Source organism: Bombina bombina, chromosome 4, assembly GCF_027579735.1.
Source record: "Bombina bombina isolate aBomBom1 chromosome 4, aBomBom1.pri, whole genome shotgun sequence".
Taxonomy (NCBI): domain Eukaryota; kingdom Metazoa; phylum Chordata; class Amphibia; order Anura; family Bombinatoridae; genus Bombina; species Bombina bombina.
Genome location: NC_069502.1, coordinates 56,045,337 through 56,067,655, shown reverse-complemented (window position 1 = coordinate 56,067,655; position 22,319 = coordinate 56,045,337). Strand labels below are relative to the sequence as shown.

Sequence of the window (22,319 nt, the reverse complement as noted above, 5' to 3'; positions counted from 1 at the left end):
GGAGAAAGGTTCTTCAAGCGGTGGTGCCTTCTGTTTAGTTCTGCCTGTCTTGTTCTCCCTCCCTATTCATTCTGTGTCCTCTAGTTTGGGTATTGGTTCCCATTAGTAATAGGAATGACGTTGTGGACTCTCCATGTCTTAGGAAAGAAAACAAAATGTATGCTTACCTGATGAGTCCAAGAACCCACCCTAAATTAGACAGTTATTTTTTACTAAACCTCAGGCACCTCTACGCCTTTGTGTTATTCCTTTTTCCATTTCCCTTTGGTCGAATGACTGTGGATTATGGGTAGTGACACTTAACAGCTTTGCTGTGGTGCTCTTTGCCTCCTCCTGCTGGCCAGGAGTGGTATTCCCACTAGTAATGGATGATGTCATGTACGGAAAGAAAGAAATTTATCAGGTAAGCATAATATTTTTTTTTAACGGTTTTATACTGGATTTTTAGACCAGTATCTGTGCATATTATTGTTTACTAGGCGATAAGCCTGCCCAGAGGGCAGTCTATGTTTAAAAACTACAACCCTAAAGCTAAAGTTACAAATAATAAAAAAAATTACAGAAAAAAATAAACAAAGGTATCCAAAATAAAAAATGTAAACCTAAACAAATACCCCTATAAAAATAAAAAATCCCCCACAAAATAAAAACACCCCCTGATCTAATACTAAACTACCAATAGCCCTTAAAAGGGCCATTTGTAGGGCATTTCCCTAAGTTAAACAGCTCTTTTACCTCTAAAAAATACTAAATCCCCCCTAACAGTAACCCCCCCATCAAACCCCCAAATAAAAAAAAAATAACAATAAAAAACTAAAGTACCCATTGCCCCTAAAGGGGCATTTGTATTGGCATTGCCCTTAAAAGGTCACTCAGCTCTTTTACTGCCCTTAAAAGGGCAATCAGCTCTTTTTCAAGCCCAAAAAAACCCTAATCTTAAAAAAAATTTAAATAAAAAAGCCTAAACCTAAGCCCCAAATAGGTACTTATTGTCCCTGAAGTCCAGAGGAGAAGGTCTTTTTCCAGACGGATCCATCATCTTCTATCTTCATCTGGAGTGAAGGTAGCGCAGAGAGGAGGTGCAGAGCTGTGTTCCCAATGCCTGGATCCTCAGCGGCTGTCTTCAACGATGGCAGTCCTCGGCAGCGGGTGGCAGTCCTCAGCGGCGGTCATCGGCAGAGGCATTTCTCGGCCGCATGGAGGCTCCACTTCATCCGATGTCCATCGTAGACTCAAGATCGAATGCAAGGTACCGCAATCAATTTGGGTTACCTTGCATTCCTATTGGCTAAAATTTTTAAACCAGCCAATAGGATTAGAGCTACTGAAATCCTATTTGCTGTTCAAATCAGCTAATAAGATTTCATTAGCTCTCATCCTATTGGCTGATTTTAAAATATCAGCCAATAGGAATGCAGGATACCCTAATAAATATGGGGTGCCTTGCATTCAATCTTTAGTGTGCGGCAGATGATCGCATGAAGAGGAGCCTCCACGCCGCCGAGGAGTCACCGCCGAGTAGCGCCTCTGTGTATCGCCACATCTGGGAAGACCGCTCCGCACCTCCGCCGCCTTCGCTGTGGATGAAGATAGAAGATGATGGCCCTGTCTGGAAGAAGACCTTCTCCGCCGAACTTCAGAAACCATGAGTACCTATTTGGGGCTTAGTGTTAGTTTTTTTTTCATTTTATTTTTAAGATTAGGGATTTGGGTGCCCTAAAAGAGCTGAATGCCCTTTTAAGGGCAATGTCCATACAAATGCCCCTTTAGGGCCAATGGGTAGTTTAGTTTTTTTTATTTTAATTTTTTTTTTATTTTGGGGGGTTTGGTGGGTGGGGGGTCTTGGTTTATTTTTAATGTAAAAGAGCTGATTTCTTTAGGGCAATGATCTACAAAAAGCCCTTTTAAGGGCTATTGGTAGTTTATTCTTATATTAGGGGGTGTTTTTATTTTGTTTGTTTTTTTATTTTCATAGGGATTAGGTTTAATGTGGTTTATTATTCTGTTTAATGTTAAGACTTTTTTATTTTGTGTAATGTTAGACTTTTTTTATTTTCTGTAATTTTAGATTAGTTTAAACTTAGTTTTCTTTATTTTTAATTAATGTTAGGTTATTATTTTAATTGTAATTTAGGATTATTTTAATTTCCCTCTGTATTTTAATTTCCCTCTGTAATGGGGTTAATTTAGGGGGTGTTAGGTTAGGGGGCTTAGTGATTAGTTATTTGCATTGTGGGGTTTGACGGTTTAGGGGTTAATTGATTTATTATGTTAATTGCGATGTGGATTAATGGCGGTTTAGGGTTAATAGATGTATTAGGTAGTTTGCGATGTTGGGTTGGCGGATTTTGGGGTTAAGAATTTTATTAGGTAGTTTTCTTAATACTTATTGCGGGCGGTTAGGTTTTTTTAATACTTATTGCGGGCGGTTAGGTTTTTCTTTTAATGCTTATTGCGGGCGGTTAGTATTTTTTTTTAATGCTCATTGCAGGAGGTTAGTTTTTTTTTAATGCTTATTGCGGGCGGTTAGATTTTTGTTTTTTTAATGCTCCGTTTGCCTTCACTGCATCCAGGTGGATTCCTAAAATTTTCGGAATCCACCTGGATGCAGCGTCACTGCATCCTGTTGAATTATTTTGGCTGCGTGTGCAGCCAACATTCTTTTGGCTGCCTTGTGCTGCCAACATTCCTTTGAGGATGCGTGCACAACTGGCGACACAGACGGACGCCTTACAAACACGATTATAGTATAGATAGTAGTGTCTATTACATGCAGTTATATGAAAATTGGTGTATACTGTCCCTTTAACTTGTCCACCACCTTTTAGGTGGCAGACGGAAATCATCCCGATCTGATACTATCAGGATGATTGACACAAATTGCACAAGAATTTTACTAGAAATGTTCGGGCAATGATAAATGCCGACAGCATATGCTGTGGCATTTAGCGATGTAGAGTGGACATGATTCACTATGGTGAATCATGTCCGCTCGGCATTTGTTAAATCTAACCCTACGGTGTCAATATATCAAGCTCTGTATGGAGCGTGATGCCCCATGTTTCTGGCGAGCCTTCAGGCTCGCCAGAAACAAAAGTTATGAAGCAGCAGTTTAAAGACCACTGCTCCATAACCTGTCCACCTGTTCTTAGGTGGCGGAATGAAATCAACCCAATCGAATACGATCAGGTTGATTGACACCCCCTGATAGCGGCCAATTGCACTAGCAGCTCACAAGAGCTGCTGGTGCAATGATAAATTATCGATGTGTGGCGGACATGATACGATACATCGTATCATGTACGTCCACATTTTAATAAATATACCCCTACGTCTTAAACAAATGGGACATTTAAAAGCTGGAAAATTAATGAGTTTGTGTTCAGTAGGTTTGTTAAATATATCAAGGCCTATCTATAAAAGTGTCAACCACAAATACGCCAGAATTCGGCTTAGTAGTTGTTGTGAGATTGCTCCGATCTAGTTATTAAAATTTAAAAACTGGCAAAGTTGAAATTTGCAACATAACATACAATCCACCGGTCTCAATCCGATGCAGATCGATGCTTACATCATCACAGATGTTACGAATACACTTTCGGCTCTATTTGACACTTTTTCCCATTTATCAAACTTTTAACAGTTATGCTTGCGGCTATTCGGACGCATCGTACCTGGTTTCCAATCCGCCACACTTGAGGCCTCAGATGCCATAGAAATCAATGGCGTCTGAAAGCATTGAAAGCTTATATTCGATGCTGCAAGAGAATGAAGCATACACCATTGATTTCTATGGTAGAAAAAAAGTTTACACCTAACACCCTAACATAAACCCAGAGTCTAAACACCCTTAATCTGCCGCCCCCGACATTGCCGACACCTAAATAAAATTATTAACCCCTATCCCGCCGCTCCCCTACCCTGCCGCAACCTAAAAAAACATATTAACCCCTAAACCACTGGCCTCCCACTTCACAAGCAGTAACTAAACCTAATAACCCCTAAACTGTCAGCCCCCCACATCGGAAAAAAACTAAATTAAGCTATTAACCCCTAAACATAACAACCCTTTAAATTAAAATTACAACATCCCTATCTTCAAATAAATTAAAACTTTCCTGTAGAATTAAAATAAACTCATTTAAAACTATTAATTAACCTACCCTAACTATTATACTACAATTACATTAAACTACCAATTAAATTAAATAAATTACATATTAAAAAACCTAACCCTACTAAAATTATTTAAATCTACAATTAAACATTAGTACAAAAAACAAACACTAACGGCTAGATTACGAGTTTTGCGTTAGAGGCTATGCGGTGCTAACGAGCAGTTTATGCTCACCGCTCACTTACAGACAGTGCTGGTATTACGGGTTTTTACAAGCCTGGCGTTAACCGCAAAAAAGTGATCGTAGAGCAAAATTTTGCTCCACATCTCACCTCAATACCAGCGCTGCTTACGTTAGCGGTGAGCTGGCTGAACGTTCTCAGGCACGATTTCCCCATAGGAATCAATGGGGGATAGCCGGCTTTAAAAAGTCTAACACCTGCAAAAAAGCAGCCTTTATCTCTTAACGCAGCAACATTGATTCCTATGGGGAAAATATATTTATGTCTACACCTAACACCCTAACATGAACCCTAGACTAAACACCCCTAATCTTACACTTATTAACCCTAATCTGGCGCCCCCGACATCGCCGACACCTACATTATATTATTAACCCCTAATCTGCCGCTCTGGACACCGCCGCCACCCACATTATACTTATGAACCCCTAATCTGCTGCCCCCAACATCGTCGACACCTACATTATATTTATTAACCCCAATCTGCCGCACCCAATGTCGCCGCAACCTACCTACACTTATTAACACCTAATCTGCCGCCCCCAATGTCGCCACCACTATATTAAAGTTATTAACCCATAAATCTAAGTCTAACCCTAACCCTAACACCCCCTAACTTAAATATAATTTAAATAAATCTAAATAAAATTACTATCATTAACTAAATTATTCCTATTTAAAACTAAATACTTACCTGTAAAATAAACCCTAAGCTAGCTACAATATAACTTATAGTTACATTGTATCTAGCTTAGGGTTTATTTTTATTTTACAGGCAAGTTTGTATTTATTTTAACTAGGCAGAATAGTTATTAAATAGTTATTAACTATTTAATAACTACCTAGCTAAAATAAAGACAAAAGTACCTGTAATATAAAACCTAACATAAGTTACAATTACACCTAACACTACCACTATAATTAAATGAATTCCCTAAATGAAATAAAATTTTCTAAAGTACAAAACAAACAAACACTAAATTACAGAAAATAATAAAAAAATTACAAGATTTTGAAACTAATTACACCTAATCTAATCCCCCTAACAAAATAAAAAAAGCCCCCCCCCCAAAATTAAAAATCCCTACCCTACACTAAATTACAAATAGCCCTTTTGCGGGGCATTGCCCCAAAGTAATCAGTTCTTTTACCTGTAAAAAAAATAACAACCCCCCCAACATTAAAACCCACCATCCACACAACCAACCCTACTCTAAAACCTACCCAATCCCCCCTTAAAAAAACTAACACTAACCCCCTGAAGATCAGCCTACCGGGAGACATCTTCATCCAACCTGGCAGAAGTGGTCCTCCAGACGGGCAGAAGCCTTCATCCAGATGGCATCTTCTATCTTCATCCATCCGGGCGCGGAGCGGGTCCATCTTCAAGACATCTGACACGGAGCATCCTCTTCATCCGGAGTCTTCTTACTGAATGAAGGTACCTTTAAGTGACGTCATCCAAGATGGCATCCCTTCAATTCTGATTGGCTGATACAATTCAGCCAATCAGAATTAAGGTGGAAAAAATCCTATTGGCTGATGCTATCAGCCAATAGGATTGAACTTCAATCCTATTGGCTGATCCAATCAGCCAATAGGATTGAACTGGCATTCTATTGGCTGTTCCAATCAGCCAATAGAATGCCAGCTCAATCCTATTGGCTGATTGCATCAGCCAATAGGATTTTTTTCTACCTTAATTCCGATTGGCTGATAGAATTCTATCAGTCAATCGGAATTGAAGGGACGCTATCTTGGATGATGTCACTTAAAGGAACCATCATTTAGTAAGAAGACTTCGATGGAAGAGGATGCTACGTGCTGGATGTCTTGAAGATGGACCCGCTCTGTCCAGTATGGATGAAGATAGAAGATGCCGTCTGGATGAAGACTTCTGCCAGTCTGCCCGGCATGGATGAAGACTTCTCCCGGCTTCGTTGAGGACTTTGGCCCAGTTGGGTGAAGACTTCTCCTGGTAAGGTGATCTTCAAGTGGTTAGTGTTAGGTTTTTTTAAGGGGGTATTGGGTGGGTTTTAGAGTAGGGTTGGTTGCGTGGGTGGTGGGTTTTAATGTTGGGGGGATTTGTAATTTTTTTTACAGGTAAAAGAGCTGATTACTTTGATGCAATGCCCCGCAAAAGGCCCTTTTAAGGGCTATTTGTAATTTAGTGTAGGGTAGGGTAGGGCTTTTTTATTTTGGGGGGGCTTTTTTATTTTGTTAGGGGGATTAGATTAGGTGTAATTAGTTTAAAAATCTTGTCATTTGTTTATTATTTTCTGTAATTTAGTGTTTGTTTTTTTGTACTTTAGCTAATTTTATTTAATTGTATTTAATTGAATTTAATTTAGGGAATTAATTTAATTATAGTGTAGTGTTAGGTGTTATTGTAACTTAGGTTAGGTTTTATTGTACAGGTAAATTTGTATTTATTTTAACTAGGTAGTTATTAAATAGTTAATAACTATTTAATAACTATTCTACCTAGTTAAAATAAATACAAACTTGCCTGTAAAATAAAAATAAACCCTAAGCTAGCTACAATGTAACTAATAGTTATATTGTAGCTAGCTTAGGGTTTATTTTATAGGTAAGATTTAGTTTTAAATAGGAATAATTTAGTTAATAATAGTAATTTTATTTAGATTTATTTAAATGATATTTAAATTAGGGGGTGTTAGGTTTAGGATTAGACTTAGATTTAGGGGTTAATAACTTTAATATAGTAGCGGCGACATTGGGGGCGGAAGATTAGGGGTTAATAAGTGTAGGTAGGTTGCGGCAACATTGGGGGCGGCAGATTAGGGGTTAATAAATATAATGTAGGTGTCGGCGATGTTGGGGGCAGCAGATTAGGGGTTCATAAGTATAATGTAGGTGGCGGCGGTGTCCGGAGCGGCAGATTAGGGGTTAAACAATATAATGTAGGTGTCGGCGATGTCGGGAGCATCAGATTAGAGGTTAATAAGTGTAATATTAGGAGTGTTTAGACTCTGGGTTCATGTTAGGGTGTTAGGTGTAGACATAACTGTATTTTCCCCATAGGAATCAATGGGGCTGCGTTAGGAGCTAAACGCTGCTTTTTTGCAGGTGTTAGTTTTTTTTTCAGCCGGCTCTCCCCCATTGATTCCTATGGGGAAATCGTGCACAAGCACGTTCAGCCAGCTCACCGCTAACATAAGCAGCGCTGGTATTGAGATGAAAATTTTGCTCTACGATCACTTTTTTGCGGTTAACGCCGGGTTTGTAAAAACCCGTAATACCAGCGCTGTCTGTAAGTGAGCGGTGAGCATAAACTGCTCGTTAGCACTGCATAGCCTCAAATGCAAAACTCGTAATCTAGGTGTTTGTTATTTTATTTCGATTTATTTAAATTATATTTAAGTTAGGGGGTGTTAGGGTAAGGGTTAGACTTAGATTTAGGGGTTAATAAATTTAATATAGTGGCAGCGACATTGGGGGCGGAAGATTAGGGGTTAATAAGTGTAGGTAGGTTGCGGCGACATTGGGAGCGGCAGATTAGGGTTAATAAATATAATGTAGGTGTTGGTGATGTTGGGGGCAGCAGATTAGGGGTTCACAAGTATAATGTAGGTGGCGGCGGTGTCCGGAGGGGCAGATTAGGGGTTAATCAATATAATGTAGGTGTCGGTGATGTCAGGAGCGTCAGATTAGGGGTTAATAAGTGTAAGATTAGGAGTGTTTAGACTCGGGGTTCATGTTAGGGTGTTAGGTGTAGACATAAATGTATTTTCCCCATAGGAATCAATGGGGCGGCGTTAGGAGCTAAACGCTGCTTTTTTTTTTCAGCCGGCTCTCCCCCATTGATTCCTATGGGGAAATCGTGCACTAGCACGTTCAGCCAGCTTACCGCTAACATAAGCAGCTCTGGTATTGAGGTGAGATGTGGAGCAAAATTTTGCTCTACGATCACTTTTTTGCGGTTAACGCCAGGTTTGTAAAAACCCGTAATACCAGCGCTGTCTGTAAGTGAGCGGTGAGCATAAACTGCTCGTTAACACCGCATATCCTCTAAAGCAAAACTCGTAATCTAGGTGTTTGTTTGTTATTTTTCGTAATTTAGTCTTTGTTATTTTTTGTAATTTAGTAATTTTTATTTTTTGTAATTTTTTATAGTGTTAGTTTTTTTTATTATTTAATTTAGTTTATTTAATTGGTAGTTATTTTAGTATAATAGTTATGTTAGGTTAATTTATAGCTTAAACTTAGGTTTTTTCAATTTCACAGGTAAGTTTCTATTTATTTTAAGATAGGGATATTGTAATTTTAATTGAAAGTTAGGGGGTTGTTATGTTTAGGGGTTAATAGTTTAATTTAGTTTTTTGCAATGTGGGGGGCTGGTGGTTTAGGGATTAATAGGTTTATTTAGTGGTGATGATGTGGGAGGCCAGAGGTTTAGGGGTTAATAACTTAATTTAGTGATGGCGATGTCGTGGAGCGGCAAAATAGGGGATAATAGCTTTATTATAATGTCGGTGATGTTGGGGTGCGGGGGAATAGGGGTTAATAACTTCATTATAGTGGCGGCGATGTCGGGGAGCAGTAGAATAGGGGTTAATAATTTTTATTAGTGGTGACGATGTCGGGAGCGGCAGATTAGGGGTTAATCAGTTTTAAATAGTGTTTGCAATGCGGGAGGGCGGCGGAATAGGGGTTAATAGGTAGTTTATGGGTGTTAGTGTACTTTGTAACATTTAATTTTTATTTTTATGAAACATTGTTGCTGCGCTAAACTCATAACTAATGCTTTCAGATAGTGGAACAGATTGTGACGGTATAGGCTGAAACGCAAGCATTTTAGCCTCATCGCACAACCTGTAAAACCAGCGCTATGGAATTCCACGCACAAACGTCATTTTTTGAATGTGCGATTGACGTTGTGTTACAGGCTAAAATGCTTGCGGTACAACTATACCGACAAGACTCGTAATGGCTGCGTTACTGTTTTTACACTGAAATGGCCATTTTTTTCAGAGTTAAAACCGTAACGCACAACTTGTAATCTTGCGAAGAGAATTAACAAAAACTCAAGACGTTTATGTCAGCGAGTGTGCAACCCAAATGGGCACACACGTGAGGCACATGTCGTTGTGAGTGGTCGCTTTCTTCGCTATTTTTTACAAAATACAACATCCACGCGAGTGAAGCCGCGGTTATCAGCTAGTATATATATATATATATATATATATCATAATACTGCACATCATACTCAGCAGTATAAAGATAAGATACTCACATCATTATACTGAACACTATACTCATCAGTGTACAGATACTCACATCATAATACTGCACAGTTTACTCATCAGTATATAGAAACTCACATCATTATACTGCACAGCATACTCATCACTGTATGGACACACATCATTATAATGTGCAGCACACTTATCAGTGTATAGATACTCACATCATTATACAGTGCAGCATACTCATCAGTGTATAGATTTTCATCATTATTATACTGTGTAGTATACTCATCAGTGTATAGATACTCACATCATTATACTGCACAGCATAATCATCAGTGTATAGATACTCATCACCATTATACAGTTCAGCATACTCATGTGTATAGATACTCATCATCATTATACTGCACAGCATAATCATCAATGTATAGATACTCATCACCATTATACAGTTCAGCATACTCATCAGTGTATAGATACTCATCATCATTATACTCTGCAGCATACGCAACAGTGTATAGATACTAATCATTATTTTACTGTGCAGCATACTCATCAGTGTATAGATAATCATCATTATTATACTGTGTAGCATACTCATCAGTGTATAGATACTCACATCATTATACTGCACAGCATACTAATCAGTGTATAGATACCCACATCATTATACTGCACAGCATACTCATGAGTGTATAGATACTCACATCATTATACTGTTCAGCATACTCATTTAGTGTATAGATACTCATCATAATTTTACTGCACAGCATACTATTCAGTGTACAGATACTCACATCATTATACTGCACAGCATACTCATCAGTGTTTAGATACTCACATTGTTATACTGCGTAGCATACTCTTCAGTATATAGATAATTAAATCATTACACTGCATAGCATACTCCTCAGTGTATAGATACTCATCATTATTATAATGTGCAGCTTACTCCTCAGTGTATACATACTCATCATTATTAAACTGTGCAAAATACTCATCAGTGTATAGATAATGATTATTTTTATACTGTGCAGCATTCTCATTAGTGTATAGATACTCATCATTATTATAATGTGCAGCTTACTCCTCAGTATCTATATACTCATCATTATTATACTGTGCAGCATACTCATTAGTGTATAGATAATGATCATTATTATACTGTGCAATAAACTCATCAGTGTATAGATACCTGTAAAATAAACCCTAAGCTAGCTACAATATAACTAAAAGTTACATTGTAGCTAGCTTAGGGTTTATTTTTATTTTACAGGCAAGTTTATATTTATTTTAACTAGGTAGAATATTACCTAAATTAAATACAATTAACAAAAATAAATACAAATACCTAAATTACAAAAACAAACAAATACTAAATTCCAAAAAATAAAAAACAAATTGCATGATATTTAAACTAATTACACCTAATCTAATAGCCCTATCAAAATAAAAAAGCCCCCTCAAAATAAAAAAAAACCTAGCCTAAACTAAACTACCAATAGCCCTTAAAAGGGCCTTTTGCAGGGCATTGCCCCAAAGAAATCAGCTCTTTCACCTGTAAAAAAAAAATACAAACAACCCCCCAACAGTAAAAGCCACTACCCACACAACTAAACCCTCCAAATAAAAACTTAACTAAAAAAACCTAAGCTCCCCATTGCCCTGAAAAGGGCATTTGGATAGGCATTGCCCTTAAAAGGGCATTTAGCTCTATTGCTGCCCAAACCCTAACCTAAAAATAAATCCCACCCAATAAACCCTTAAAAAAACCTAGCACTAACCCCTGAAGATCCACTTACAGTTTTGAAGAGCCGACATCCATCCTCAACGAAGCCGGGAGAAGTCCTCAACGAAGCGGCAAGAAATCCTCAACAAAGTCGGGAGAAGTCTTCATCCAAGCCGGGAGAAGTGGTCCTCCAGACGGGCAGAAGTCTTCATCCAGACAGCATCATCTATCTTCATCCATCCGGCGTGGAGTGGGTCCATCTTCAAGACATCCAGCGCGGAGCATTCTCTTCTTCCAACGACTACCCAGCGAATGAAGGTTCCTTTAAGTGACGTCATCCAAGATGGCGTCCCTTAGATTCAGATTGGCTGATAGAATTCTATCAGCCAATCGGAATTAAGGTTGAAAAAATCCTATTGGCTGATGCAATCATCCAATAGGATTGAGCTTCTATCATATTGGCTGATCTAATCAGTCAATAGGATTGAGCTTGCATTCTATTGGCTGTTCCAATCAGCCAATAGAATGCAAGCTCAATCCTATTGGCTGATTGGATCAACCAATAGGATCGAAGTTCAATCCTATTGGCTGATTGCATCAGCCAATAGGATTTTTTCAACCTTAATTCTGATTGGCTGATTGAATTCTATCAGCCAATCGGAATCTAGGGGACGCCATCTTGGATGACATCACTTAAAGGAACCTTCATTCGTCAGGTAGTTGTCGTCAGAAGAGGATTCTCCGCGCAGGATGTCTTGAAGATGGACCCGCTCCGCGCCGGATGGATGAAGATAGAAGATGCCGTCTGGATGAAGACTTCTCCTGACTTCGTTGAGGACTTCTTGCCGCTTCGTTGAGGACTCCTCCTGAATTTGTTGAGGACTTCTTGCCACTTCGTTGAGGATTTCTCCCAGCTTCATTGAGGACTTCTTGCTGCTTCGTTGAGGACTTCTCCCGGATTCGTTGAGGATGGATGTCGGCTCTTTAAAACTGTAAGTGTTAGGATTTTTTAAGGGTTTATTGGGTGGGGTTTTTTTAGGTTAGGGTTTGGGCAGCAATAGAGCTAAATGCCCTTTTAAGGGCAATACCCATCCAAATTCCCTTTTCAGGGCAATGGGGAGCTTAGGTTTTTTTAGTTAGGTTTTTATTTGGGGGGTTTGGATGTGTGGGTGGTGGGTTTTACTGTTGGGGGGTTTTTTGTATTTTTTTTTTACAGGTAAAAGAGCTGATTTCTTTGTAATTTGTTTTTTTATTTTTTGTAATTTAGTGTTTGTTTTTTTGTAATTTAGGTATTTGTATTTAATTTTGTTAATTGTATTTAATTTAGGTAATTTATTTAATTGTACTGTAAGGTTAGGTGTTAGTGTAACTAGGGTTAGGTTTTATTTTACAGGTAAATTTGTATTTATTTTAGCTAGGTAGTTAGTAAATAGTTAATAAATATTTAGTAACTATTCTACCTAGTTAAAATAAATACAAACTTGCCTGTAAAATAAAAATAAACCCTAAGCTAGCTATAATGTAACTATTAGTTATATTGTAGCTAGCTTAGGGTTTATTTTATAGGTATTTTGTTTTAAATAGGCATTATTTAGTTAATGATAGGAATTTTTAGTTAGATTAATTTTAATTATATTTAAGTTAGGGGCTGTTAGGGTTAGGATTAGACTTAGGTTTAGGGGTTAATAACTTTAGTATAGTGGCGGGCGGCAGGTTAGGGGATAATAAGGGTAGGTAGGTTGCAGCGACATTGGGGGCAGGAGATTAGGGGTTAATAAATATAATGTAGGTGTCGGCGATGTTGGGGATGGCAGATTAGCGTTTAATAAGTATAATGTAGGTGTCGGCGATGTCTGGAGCGGCATATTAGGGGTTAATAAGTATAATGTAGGTGTCAGTGATGTAGGGGGCGGCAGATTAGGGGTTAATAAGTGTAAGATTAGGGGTTTTTAGACTCAGGGTTCATGTTAGGGTGTTAGGTGTAAACATAAATTTAGTTTCCCCATAGGAATCAATGGGGCTGCGTTACAGAGCTTTACGCTGCTTTATTGCAGGTGTTAGGCTTTTTTTCAGCCGGCTCTCCCCATTGATGTCTATGGGGAAATCGTGCATGAGCACGTACAACCAGTTTACTGCTGGCTTAAGCAGCGCTGGTATTGGAGCGCGGTGTGGAGCACAATTTTGCTCTACGCTCACTTCTTGACTTTTAACGCCGGGTTTAGGAAAACCTGTAATACCAGCGCTGTAGGTAAGTGAGCGGTGACAATAACGTGCAAGTTAGCACTGCACCCCTCATAACGCAAAACTCGTAATCTAGCCAAAAATGTTTTGTCTATTAAGAGACTTAAGGCCAAATTTGCATGTGAGTGATATCTGGTTTATTGCGCTTGTTTGCGTTTGTCATGAGTTGCGCACATATTAAAAGTTGAAAGTAAACGCAATCGCTTTAGTTCAATTGAAATGAATGCGCGTTGGGTTAGCGCTACTTCAGAGCTCTGGTTAACTGTTATGTTCAACTAAAAAGTTGCACAAAAAACATCAAAAATATATTAAAAAGTACAGTTACACTCATAATAACACCATCTAATAAATTATTTTAAAAAATGTTACAAAAAAACGTAATTAAGGCTCGAAGATATGAGGTCTCAGGCAGGCAAAGGCTTTAACATAGAGATACATACATATACATGTCTAAATATGTGTATGTATGTATGTATGTGTCTATATATATATATATATATATATATATATATATATATATATATATTTATATATATTCATAGATAGATAGATAGATAGATAGATAGATAGATAGATAGATAGATAGATAGATAGATAGATAGATAGATATATAGTCCTCTTTAAAGAGAAGGCACTCACTGTTCTTTAGCACAATATGCAAAATCTTTAATTCATCTTAAAAGACATCAAATAACAAACATAACGTTTCGGTGTTGTTTCAACACCTTTGTCAAATGTTGCCAAGCATCAGAATCACGGAATAAACATATCCCCAAAAAAGAATTCTTTTTTTTACCTATTGGCTGATTTAAACAGGTTTTTTTGGGTGGATTTTTATTTTAGATTCGGTTTTGGGCATGTAAAAGAGCTAAATGCCAATTTAAGGGCAATGCCCATCCAAATGCCCTTTTCATGGCAATGGGTAGCTTAGGTTTTTGTTAGAGTTAGGTTTTTTATTTTGGGGGTTGGTTGAGTGGTGGGTTTTACTGTTGGGGGTCTTTGTATTTTTTTACAGGTAAAAGAGCTGTTTAACCAGGGGCGAAACTACAGGGGGTGCAGAGGTCCCAACCTCTGCCACTGCCTGCACTGATATCATGTGAGTGTTGAATTGAATGCACGTTGGGTTAGCGCTAATTCAGAGCTCTGGTTAACTGTTATGTTCAAATAAAAAGTTGCACAAAAAACAGCATGAGGGGGCAGGGGGCAAACAGTGTCACTATACAGTACCACTATATACAGTTAGGGTTGCCACCTCAGATATGCTTTCCTTGATACTTATTAGTTACACATGCTGCAGGGTGTGCAGGGAGGAACATGTATTGTGTTTCTGGACAGCACTATTCATATTCCTCCCTGTACACCCTGCAGCATGTGTAACTCATAAGTGTTCTGTATTTTAAGGGAAGGGTGGCAACCCTAATATACAGTACAGGGGGAGGGCTGGACCATGTCACTAACTACCGTGTTCACTTTATAAAGTACTGGGGCGGGTAGGGTTAGGCCAGCCATCTCACCGGCAGATAATAATTATTTTTAGTGGCGACGATGTCGGGAGCGGCAGATTATGGGTTAATAAGTTTAATATAGTTATTAAGTAGTTTATAGGTGTTTATTGTACTTTGCAACACTTTAGTTATGTGTTTTATTTTACAGATTTGTAGCGTAAAACTTATAACTACTTACTTTAGATGGCGTTTTGGATCTTGTCGTTTTAGGCTGTAACGCCGTTTTTTTAGCCAGAACGCAAAACTCGTAATACCAGCACTATGGGAATCCTATAAAAAAATGAAATTTTTACGAGTGCGGTACTGACGTTGCATTACAGGCTAAAAGGCTTTGAGTACACCTATACCGACAAGACTTGTAATGGCTGCGGTGCTGTTTTAACGCTGAAAATACCATATTTTCAGCGTTAAAAGATGAACGCACAGAATTGTAATCTAGCTGATTGTTTTTTTATGGTATATGTGGTGCAGTGATTTTTGTTGAGTTTTTTTTACTGAATTTTACCAGTACTGAAGCTGTAAAGCATGAAACTACTACTCTGCAATATTGTATCTGCAAACAATATGTTCAAAATGAGGTATTTCCTTTGTGAGCGTGTTTTTATAGGGAATGCGCCTTCCTAAGCACAAATTCCAAACACGTTCACCACAGTGCGTATTACAGCACTATGCCATAAGTGCTGCAGAAGCCTACCTAGGTATCTCGTCAGTAAATAATATAATGGGAACGAAGCATATTTGATAATAGAAGTAAATTAGAAACTTTATAAAATTGTATGTTCTGTCTGAATAACAACAGAAAAATGTTGGGTTTTAAATCCCTTTAAAGGGACATTAAACACTAACGGCAAGATTTGGAGTTTTGTCGGTAACGACCCGAAAAACTAACGCCGGCTTTTTTCTGGCCGCACCATAAAAATAACTCTGGTATTGAGAGTCCACAGAATGGCTGCGTTAGGCTCCAAAAAAGGAGCGTAGAGCATTTTTAACGCAGCTTCAACTCTCGATACCAGAGTTGCTTACGCAAGCGGCCAGCCTCAAAAACGTGCTCGTGCACGATTCCCCCATAGGAAACAATGGAGCTGTTTGAGCTGAAAAAAAACCAAACACCTGCAAAAAAGCCGCGTTCAGCTCCTAACGCAGCCCCATTGTTTGCTATGCGGTAACCCTTCCTACGTCTGCACTTAACACTCTAACATGTACCCCGAGTCTAAACACCCCTAACCTTACACTTATTAACCCCTAATCTGCCGCCCCCGCTATCGCTGACCCCTGCATATTATTATTAACCCCTAATCTACCGCTCCGTAAACCGCCGCTACTTACATTATCCCTATGTACCCCTAATCTGCTTCCCTAACATCGCCGACCCCTATATTATATTTATTAACCCCTAATCTGCCCCCCACAACGTTGCCTCCACCTGCCTACACTTATTAACCCCTAATCTGCCGAGCGGACCTGAGCGCTACTATAATAAAGTTATTAACCCCTAATCCACCTCACTAACCCTATAATAAATAGTATTAACCCCTAATCTGCCCTCCCTAACATCGCCGACACCTAACTTCAATTATTAACCCCTAATCTGCCGAATGGAGCTCACCGCTACTCTAATAAATGTATTAACCCCTAAAGCTAAGTCTAACCCTAACACTAACACCCCCCTAAGTTAAATATAATTTACATCTAACGAAATTAATTAACTCTTATTAAATAAATTATTCCTATTTAAAGATAAATACTTACCTGTAAAATAAATCCTAATATAGCTACAATATAAATTATAATTATATTATAGCTATTTTAGGATTAATATTTATTTTACAGGTAACTTTGTATTTATTTTAACCAGGTACAATAGCTATTAAATAGTTAAGAACTATTTAATAGCTAAAATAGTTAAAATAATTACAAAATTACCTGTAAAATAAATACTAACCTAAGTTACAATTAAACCTAACACTACACTATCAATAAATTAATTAAATAAACTACCTACAATTACCTACAATTAACCTAACACTACACTATCAATAAATTAATTAAATACAATTCCTGCAAATAAATACAATTAAATAAACTAGCTAAAGTACAAAAAATAAAAAAGAACTAAGTTACAAAAAATAAAAAAATATTTACAAACATAAGAAAAATATTACTACAATTTTAAACTAATTACACCTACTCTAAGCCCCCTAATAAAATAACAAAGCCCCCCAAAATAAAAAAATGTCCTACCCTATTCTAAATTACTAAAGTTCAAAGCTCTTTAACCTTACCAGCCCTGAACAGGGCCCTTTGCGGGGCATGCCCCAAGAAGTTCAGCTCTTTTGCCTGTAAAAAAAAACATACAATACCCCCCCCCCAACATTACAACCCACCACCCACATACCCCTAATCTAACCCAAACCCCCCTTAAATAAACCTAACACTAAGCCCCTGAAGATCTTCCTACCTTATCTTCACCCTGCCAGGTTCACCGATCCGTCCTGAAGAGCTCCTCCGATGTCCTGATCCAAGCCCAAGCGGGGGGCTGAAGAGGTCCATGATCCGGCTGAAGTCTTCATCCAAGCGGGAGCTGAAGAGGTCCATGATCCGGATGAAGTCTTCATCCAAGCGGGAGCTGAAGAGGTCCATGATCCGGATGAAGTCTTCTATCAACTGCATCTTCAATCTTCTTTCTTCCGGATCCATCTTGCAGACCTCCGACGCGGAACATCCTCTTCTCCCGACGTCTACTAGCCGAATGACGGTTCCTTTAAGGGACGTCATCCAAGATGGCGTCCCTTGAATTCCGATTGGCTGATAGGATTCTATCAGCCAATCGGAATTAAGGTAGGAATATTCTGATTGGCTGATGGAATCAGCCAATCAGAATCAAGTTCAATCCGATTGGCTGATCCAATCAGCCAATCAGATTGAGCTTGCATTCTATTGGCTGATCGGAACAGCCAATAGAATGCAAGCTCAATCTGATTGGCTGATTGGATCAGCCAATCGGATTGAACTTGATTCTGATTGGCTGATTCCATCAGCCAATCAGAATATTCCTACCTTAATTCCGATTGGCTGATAGAATCCTATCAGCCAATCAGAATTCGAGGGACGCCATCTTGGATGATGTCCCTTAAAGGAACCGTCATTCGGCTAGTAGGCGTCGGGAGAAGAGGATGTTCTGCGTCGGAGGTCTGCAAGATGGATCCGGAAGAAAGAAGATTGAAGATGCAGTTGATAGAAGACTTCATCCGGATCATGGACCTCTTCAGCTCCTGCTTGGATGAAGACTTCATCCGGATCATGGACCTCTTCAGCTCCCGCTTGGATGAAGACTTCAGCCGCATCATGGACCTCTTCAGCCCCCCGCTTGGGCTTGGATCAGGACATCGGAGGAGCTCTTCAGGACGGATCAGTGAACCTGGCAGGGTGAAGATAAGGTAGGAAGATCTTCAGGGGCTTAGTGTTAGGTTTATTTAAGGGGGGTTTGGGTTAGATTAGGGGTATGTGGGTGGTGGGTTGTAATGTTGGGGGGGGTATTGTATGTTTTTTTTTACAGGCAAAAGAGCTGAATTCTTTGGGGCATGCCCCGCAAAGGGCCCTGTTCAGGGCTGGTAAGGTTAAAGAGTTTTGAACTTTAGTAATTTAGAATAGGGTAGGGCATTTTTTTATTTTGGGGGGCTTTGTTATTTTATTAGGGGGCTTAGAGTAGGTGTAATTAGTTTAAAATTGTTGTAGGAATTGTATTTAATTAATTTATTGATAGTGTAGTGTTAGGTTAATTGTAGGTAATTGTAGGTAGTTTATTTAATTAATTTATTGATAGTGTAGTGTTACGTTTAATTGTAACTTAGGTTAGTATTTATTTTACAGGTAATTTTGTAATTATTTTAACTATTTTAGCTATTAAATAGTTCTTAACTATTTAATAGCTATTGTACCTGGTTAAAATAAATACAAAGTTACCTGTAAAATAAATATAAATCCTAAAATAGCTATAATATAATTATAATTTATATTGTAGCTATATTAGGATTTATTTTACAGGTAAGTATTTATCTTTAAATAGGAATAATTTATTTAATAAGAGTTAATTAATTTCATTAGATGTAAATTATATTTAACTTAGGGGGGTGTTAGTGTTAGGGTTAGACTTAGCTTTAGGGGTTAATACATTTATTAGAGTAGCGGTGAGCTCCAGTCGGCAGATTAGGGGTTAATAATTGAAGTTAAGTGTCGGCGATGTTAGGGAGGGCAGATTAGGGGTTAATACTATTTATTATAGGGTTAGTGAGGCGGATTAGGGGTTAATAACTTTATTATAGTAGCGCTCAGGTCCGGTCGGCAGATTAGGGGTTAATAAGTGTAGGCAGGTGGAGGCGACGTTAAGGGGGGCAGATTAGGGGTTAATAAATATAGGGGTCGGCGGTGTTAGGGGCAGCAGATTAGGGGTACATAAGGATAACGTAGGTGGCGGCGCTTTGCGGTCAGCAGATTAGGGGTTAATAAGTGTAGGCAGATGGAGGCGACGTTGAGAGGGTCAGGTTAGGGGTTAATAAATATAATACAGGGGTCGGCGGTGTTAGGGGGAGCAGATTAGGGGTACATAAGGATAACGTAGGTGGCGGTCGGCAGATTAGGGGTTAAAAAAATTTATTCAAGTGTCGGCGATGTGGGGGGACCTCGGTTTAGGGGTACATAGGTAGTTTATGGGTGTTAGTGTACTTTAGAGTACAGTAGTTAAGAGCTTTAGAAACCGGCGTTAGCCCAGAAAGCTCTTAACTACTGACTTTTTTCCTGCGGCTGGAGTTTTGTCGTTAGATGTCTAACGCTCACTTCAAAAATGACTCTAAATACCGGAGTTAGAAAAATCCCATTGAAAAGATAGGATACGCAATTGACGTAAGGGGATCTGCGGTATGGAAAAGTCGCGGCTGAAAAGTGAGCGTTAGACCCTATTTTGAGTGACTCCAAATACCGGCGGTAGCCTAAAACCAGCATTAGGAGCCTCTAACGCTGGTTTTCACGGCTAACGCCAAACTCCAAATCTAGGTCTAAGAAAATGCTAGATAGAATGATGCCTTCAAAGAAAGATTAGGCAGAGAGTAACATGCAAATTTTTTTTTTTAAAGTTTCTTTAGCTGTTTAAATATAAAACATTAGGAGCTGCCATGTTGTAACTTAGGTTACTTTCTCTGCTGTAACCAATTAGGGACAGTTATAAATAGGTCACTAGAGTGTGCAACCAATGGCTGTGTGGAATATAACAGTGCTCTGCACTTCCACTTCTAACAGAAACTGAAAAGCTCACAATTTCAGAATAGATTTACAGCAAAAGGGGACAAAATAAATAATTAAAGTATATTGCAGACCTTTATATACTGTATATATATATATAATTTTACATTACCATATCAAAGTGTTTAATGTCCCTTTAATAAAAGTCAAAGGGTAGATAAGTAGTGGATATTTTTATTGCAGTGGGGGACATTATAAGTACAGGTATTTAGCTTTGATATCTAAGATATGTAGCGGTGTCATAGCAACTTAGGTCATCCTCTCTTGAGTTTAGTTATCCATAAGAAATCACTACAATGTGAACTATTATGCAAAAATGGATATTTGTGTTGTGATCCAAACATACCATACATACACTACAAAAAAAATGGTGTCACTTTATTTTACTAAAATGGAAATGGACCTCGTTTGATTTTATAAAAAATATGGCTATTGTGAATTTGCATTGTGTATATTATAATCCATAATTTGGCTGCTATCAATTTAGATTTTTAATGAATAATACTATTTTCTATTACTTTTAAGTTTAATTGAAAACATACCTTTATTATATGTGAACTAATTTAAAGATAGCTAATCATATTGCATTTTATCCTAAACTATTCAAACTTTTCTTTTTTCAATGTGATATCTTTCATTGTTTAGTGTACAGTATATATAATATATTTGTATTTCTTTGGTTGCAGATGCTGTAAACTGTATAATGTGCCCAGAAGATCAGTGGTCTAATAAAGAAAGAAACAGCTGCATCCCTAAGGACATAGAATTTCTTTCTTTTACGGAACCTTTGGGTTGCATCATTACATTCTTTGCTTTTCTACTTTCTCTAATAACTGTTGCCATTCTTGTGATCTTTATCAAGTACCGGAACACTCCAATAGTGAAAGCCAATAATCGGCATATAAGCTGCATTCTCCTAGTATCTATTACAATCTGCTTCCTCTGCACCCTACTCTTCATCGGTCAACCAACACATATAAGCTGTATGCTTCGTCAGTCTGTGTTTGGGATTGCTTTTACTGTTGCTTTATCATCTGTGTTGGCTAAAACTATCACTGTTGTCATTGCCTTTAAGGCCACAAAACCAAATAGTAAGCTGATAAAATGGTTAGGACACAGACTTTCAAACAGTGTGGTTGTTATTTGCTCTTTGGGAGAGACCATGATTTGTTTTGGTTGGTTAGTTTCTTTTCCTCCATTCCCAGAATCTGATACTTATAGTGAATATGGGAAGATTATTCTGGTGTGTAATGAAGGTTCTGTCTCTATGTTCTTCTGTGTAGTCTTCTATATGGGGATTCTAGCTTCCTTGAGCTTTCTCATTGCTTTTATAGCTAAAGATTTCCCAGATAGGTTTAATGAGGCTAAAAATATAACCTTCAGTATGCTGTTATTCTGTAGTGTGTGGATATCATTCATTCCTGCCTATCTGAGCACAAAGGGTAGGAAGACTGTAGCTGTAGAGATATTTGCCATCATTGTTTCTGGGTCAGGTCTTCTAGGCTGTATATTTTTTCCCAAGTGCTACATTATTTATATTAGATCAGATCTAAACCCACAGCAAACTGTTCTTCGAAAATGACACATTTCTTTCATGTAATTAGCAAGAGTCCATGAGCTAGTGACGTATGGGATATACATTCCTACCAGGAGGGGCAAAGTTTCCCAAACCTCAAAATGCCTATAAATACACCCCTCACCACACCCACAATTCAGTTTTACAAACTTTGCCTCCTATGGAGGTGGTGAAGTAAGTTTGTGCTAGATTCTACGTTGATATGCGCTCCGCAGCAAGTTGGAGCCCGGTTTTCCTCTCAGCGTGCAGTGAATGTCAGAGGGATGTGAGGAGAGTATTGCTTATTTGAATGCAGTGATCTCCTTCTACGGGGTCTATTTCATAGGTTCTCTGTTATCGGTCGTAGAGATTCATCTCTTACCTCCCTTTTCATATCGACGATATACTCTTATTTATATACC

The 22,319-nt window shown here is 38.3% G+C and overlaps 1 protein-coding gene across 1 annotated transcript in view; it reads left to right on the top strand.

Annotated features, from left to right (window-relative positions):
• LOC128656862 (vomeronasal type-2 receptor 26-like) overlaps positions 1-21,924 on the top strand; it is a 109,329-nt gene extending 87,405 nt beyond the window's left edge. Inside the window, exon 5 of the mRNA XM_053711028.1 lies at positions 21,029-21,924. Coding sequence (XP_053567003.1) covers positions 21,029-21,924 — 896 coding nt within the window. The remainder of the gene's footprint in view (positions 1-21,028) is intronic.
• The last annotated feature ends 395 nt before the right edge of the window (positions 21,925-22,319 follow it).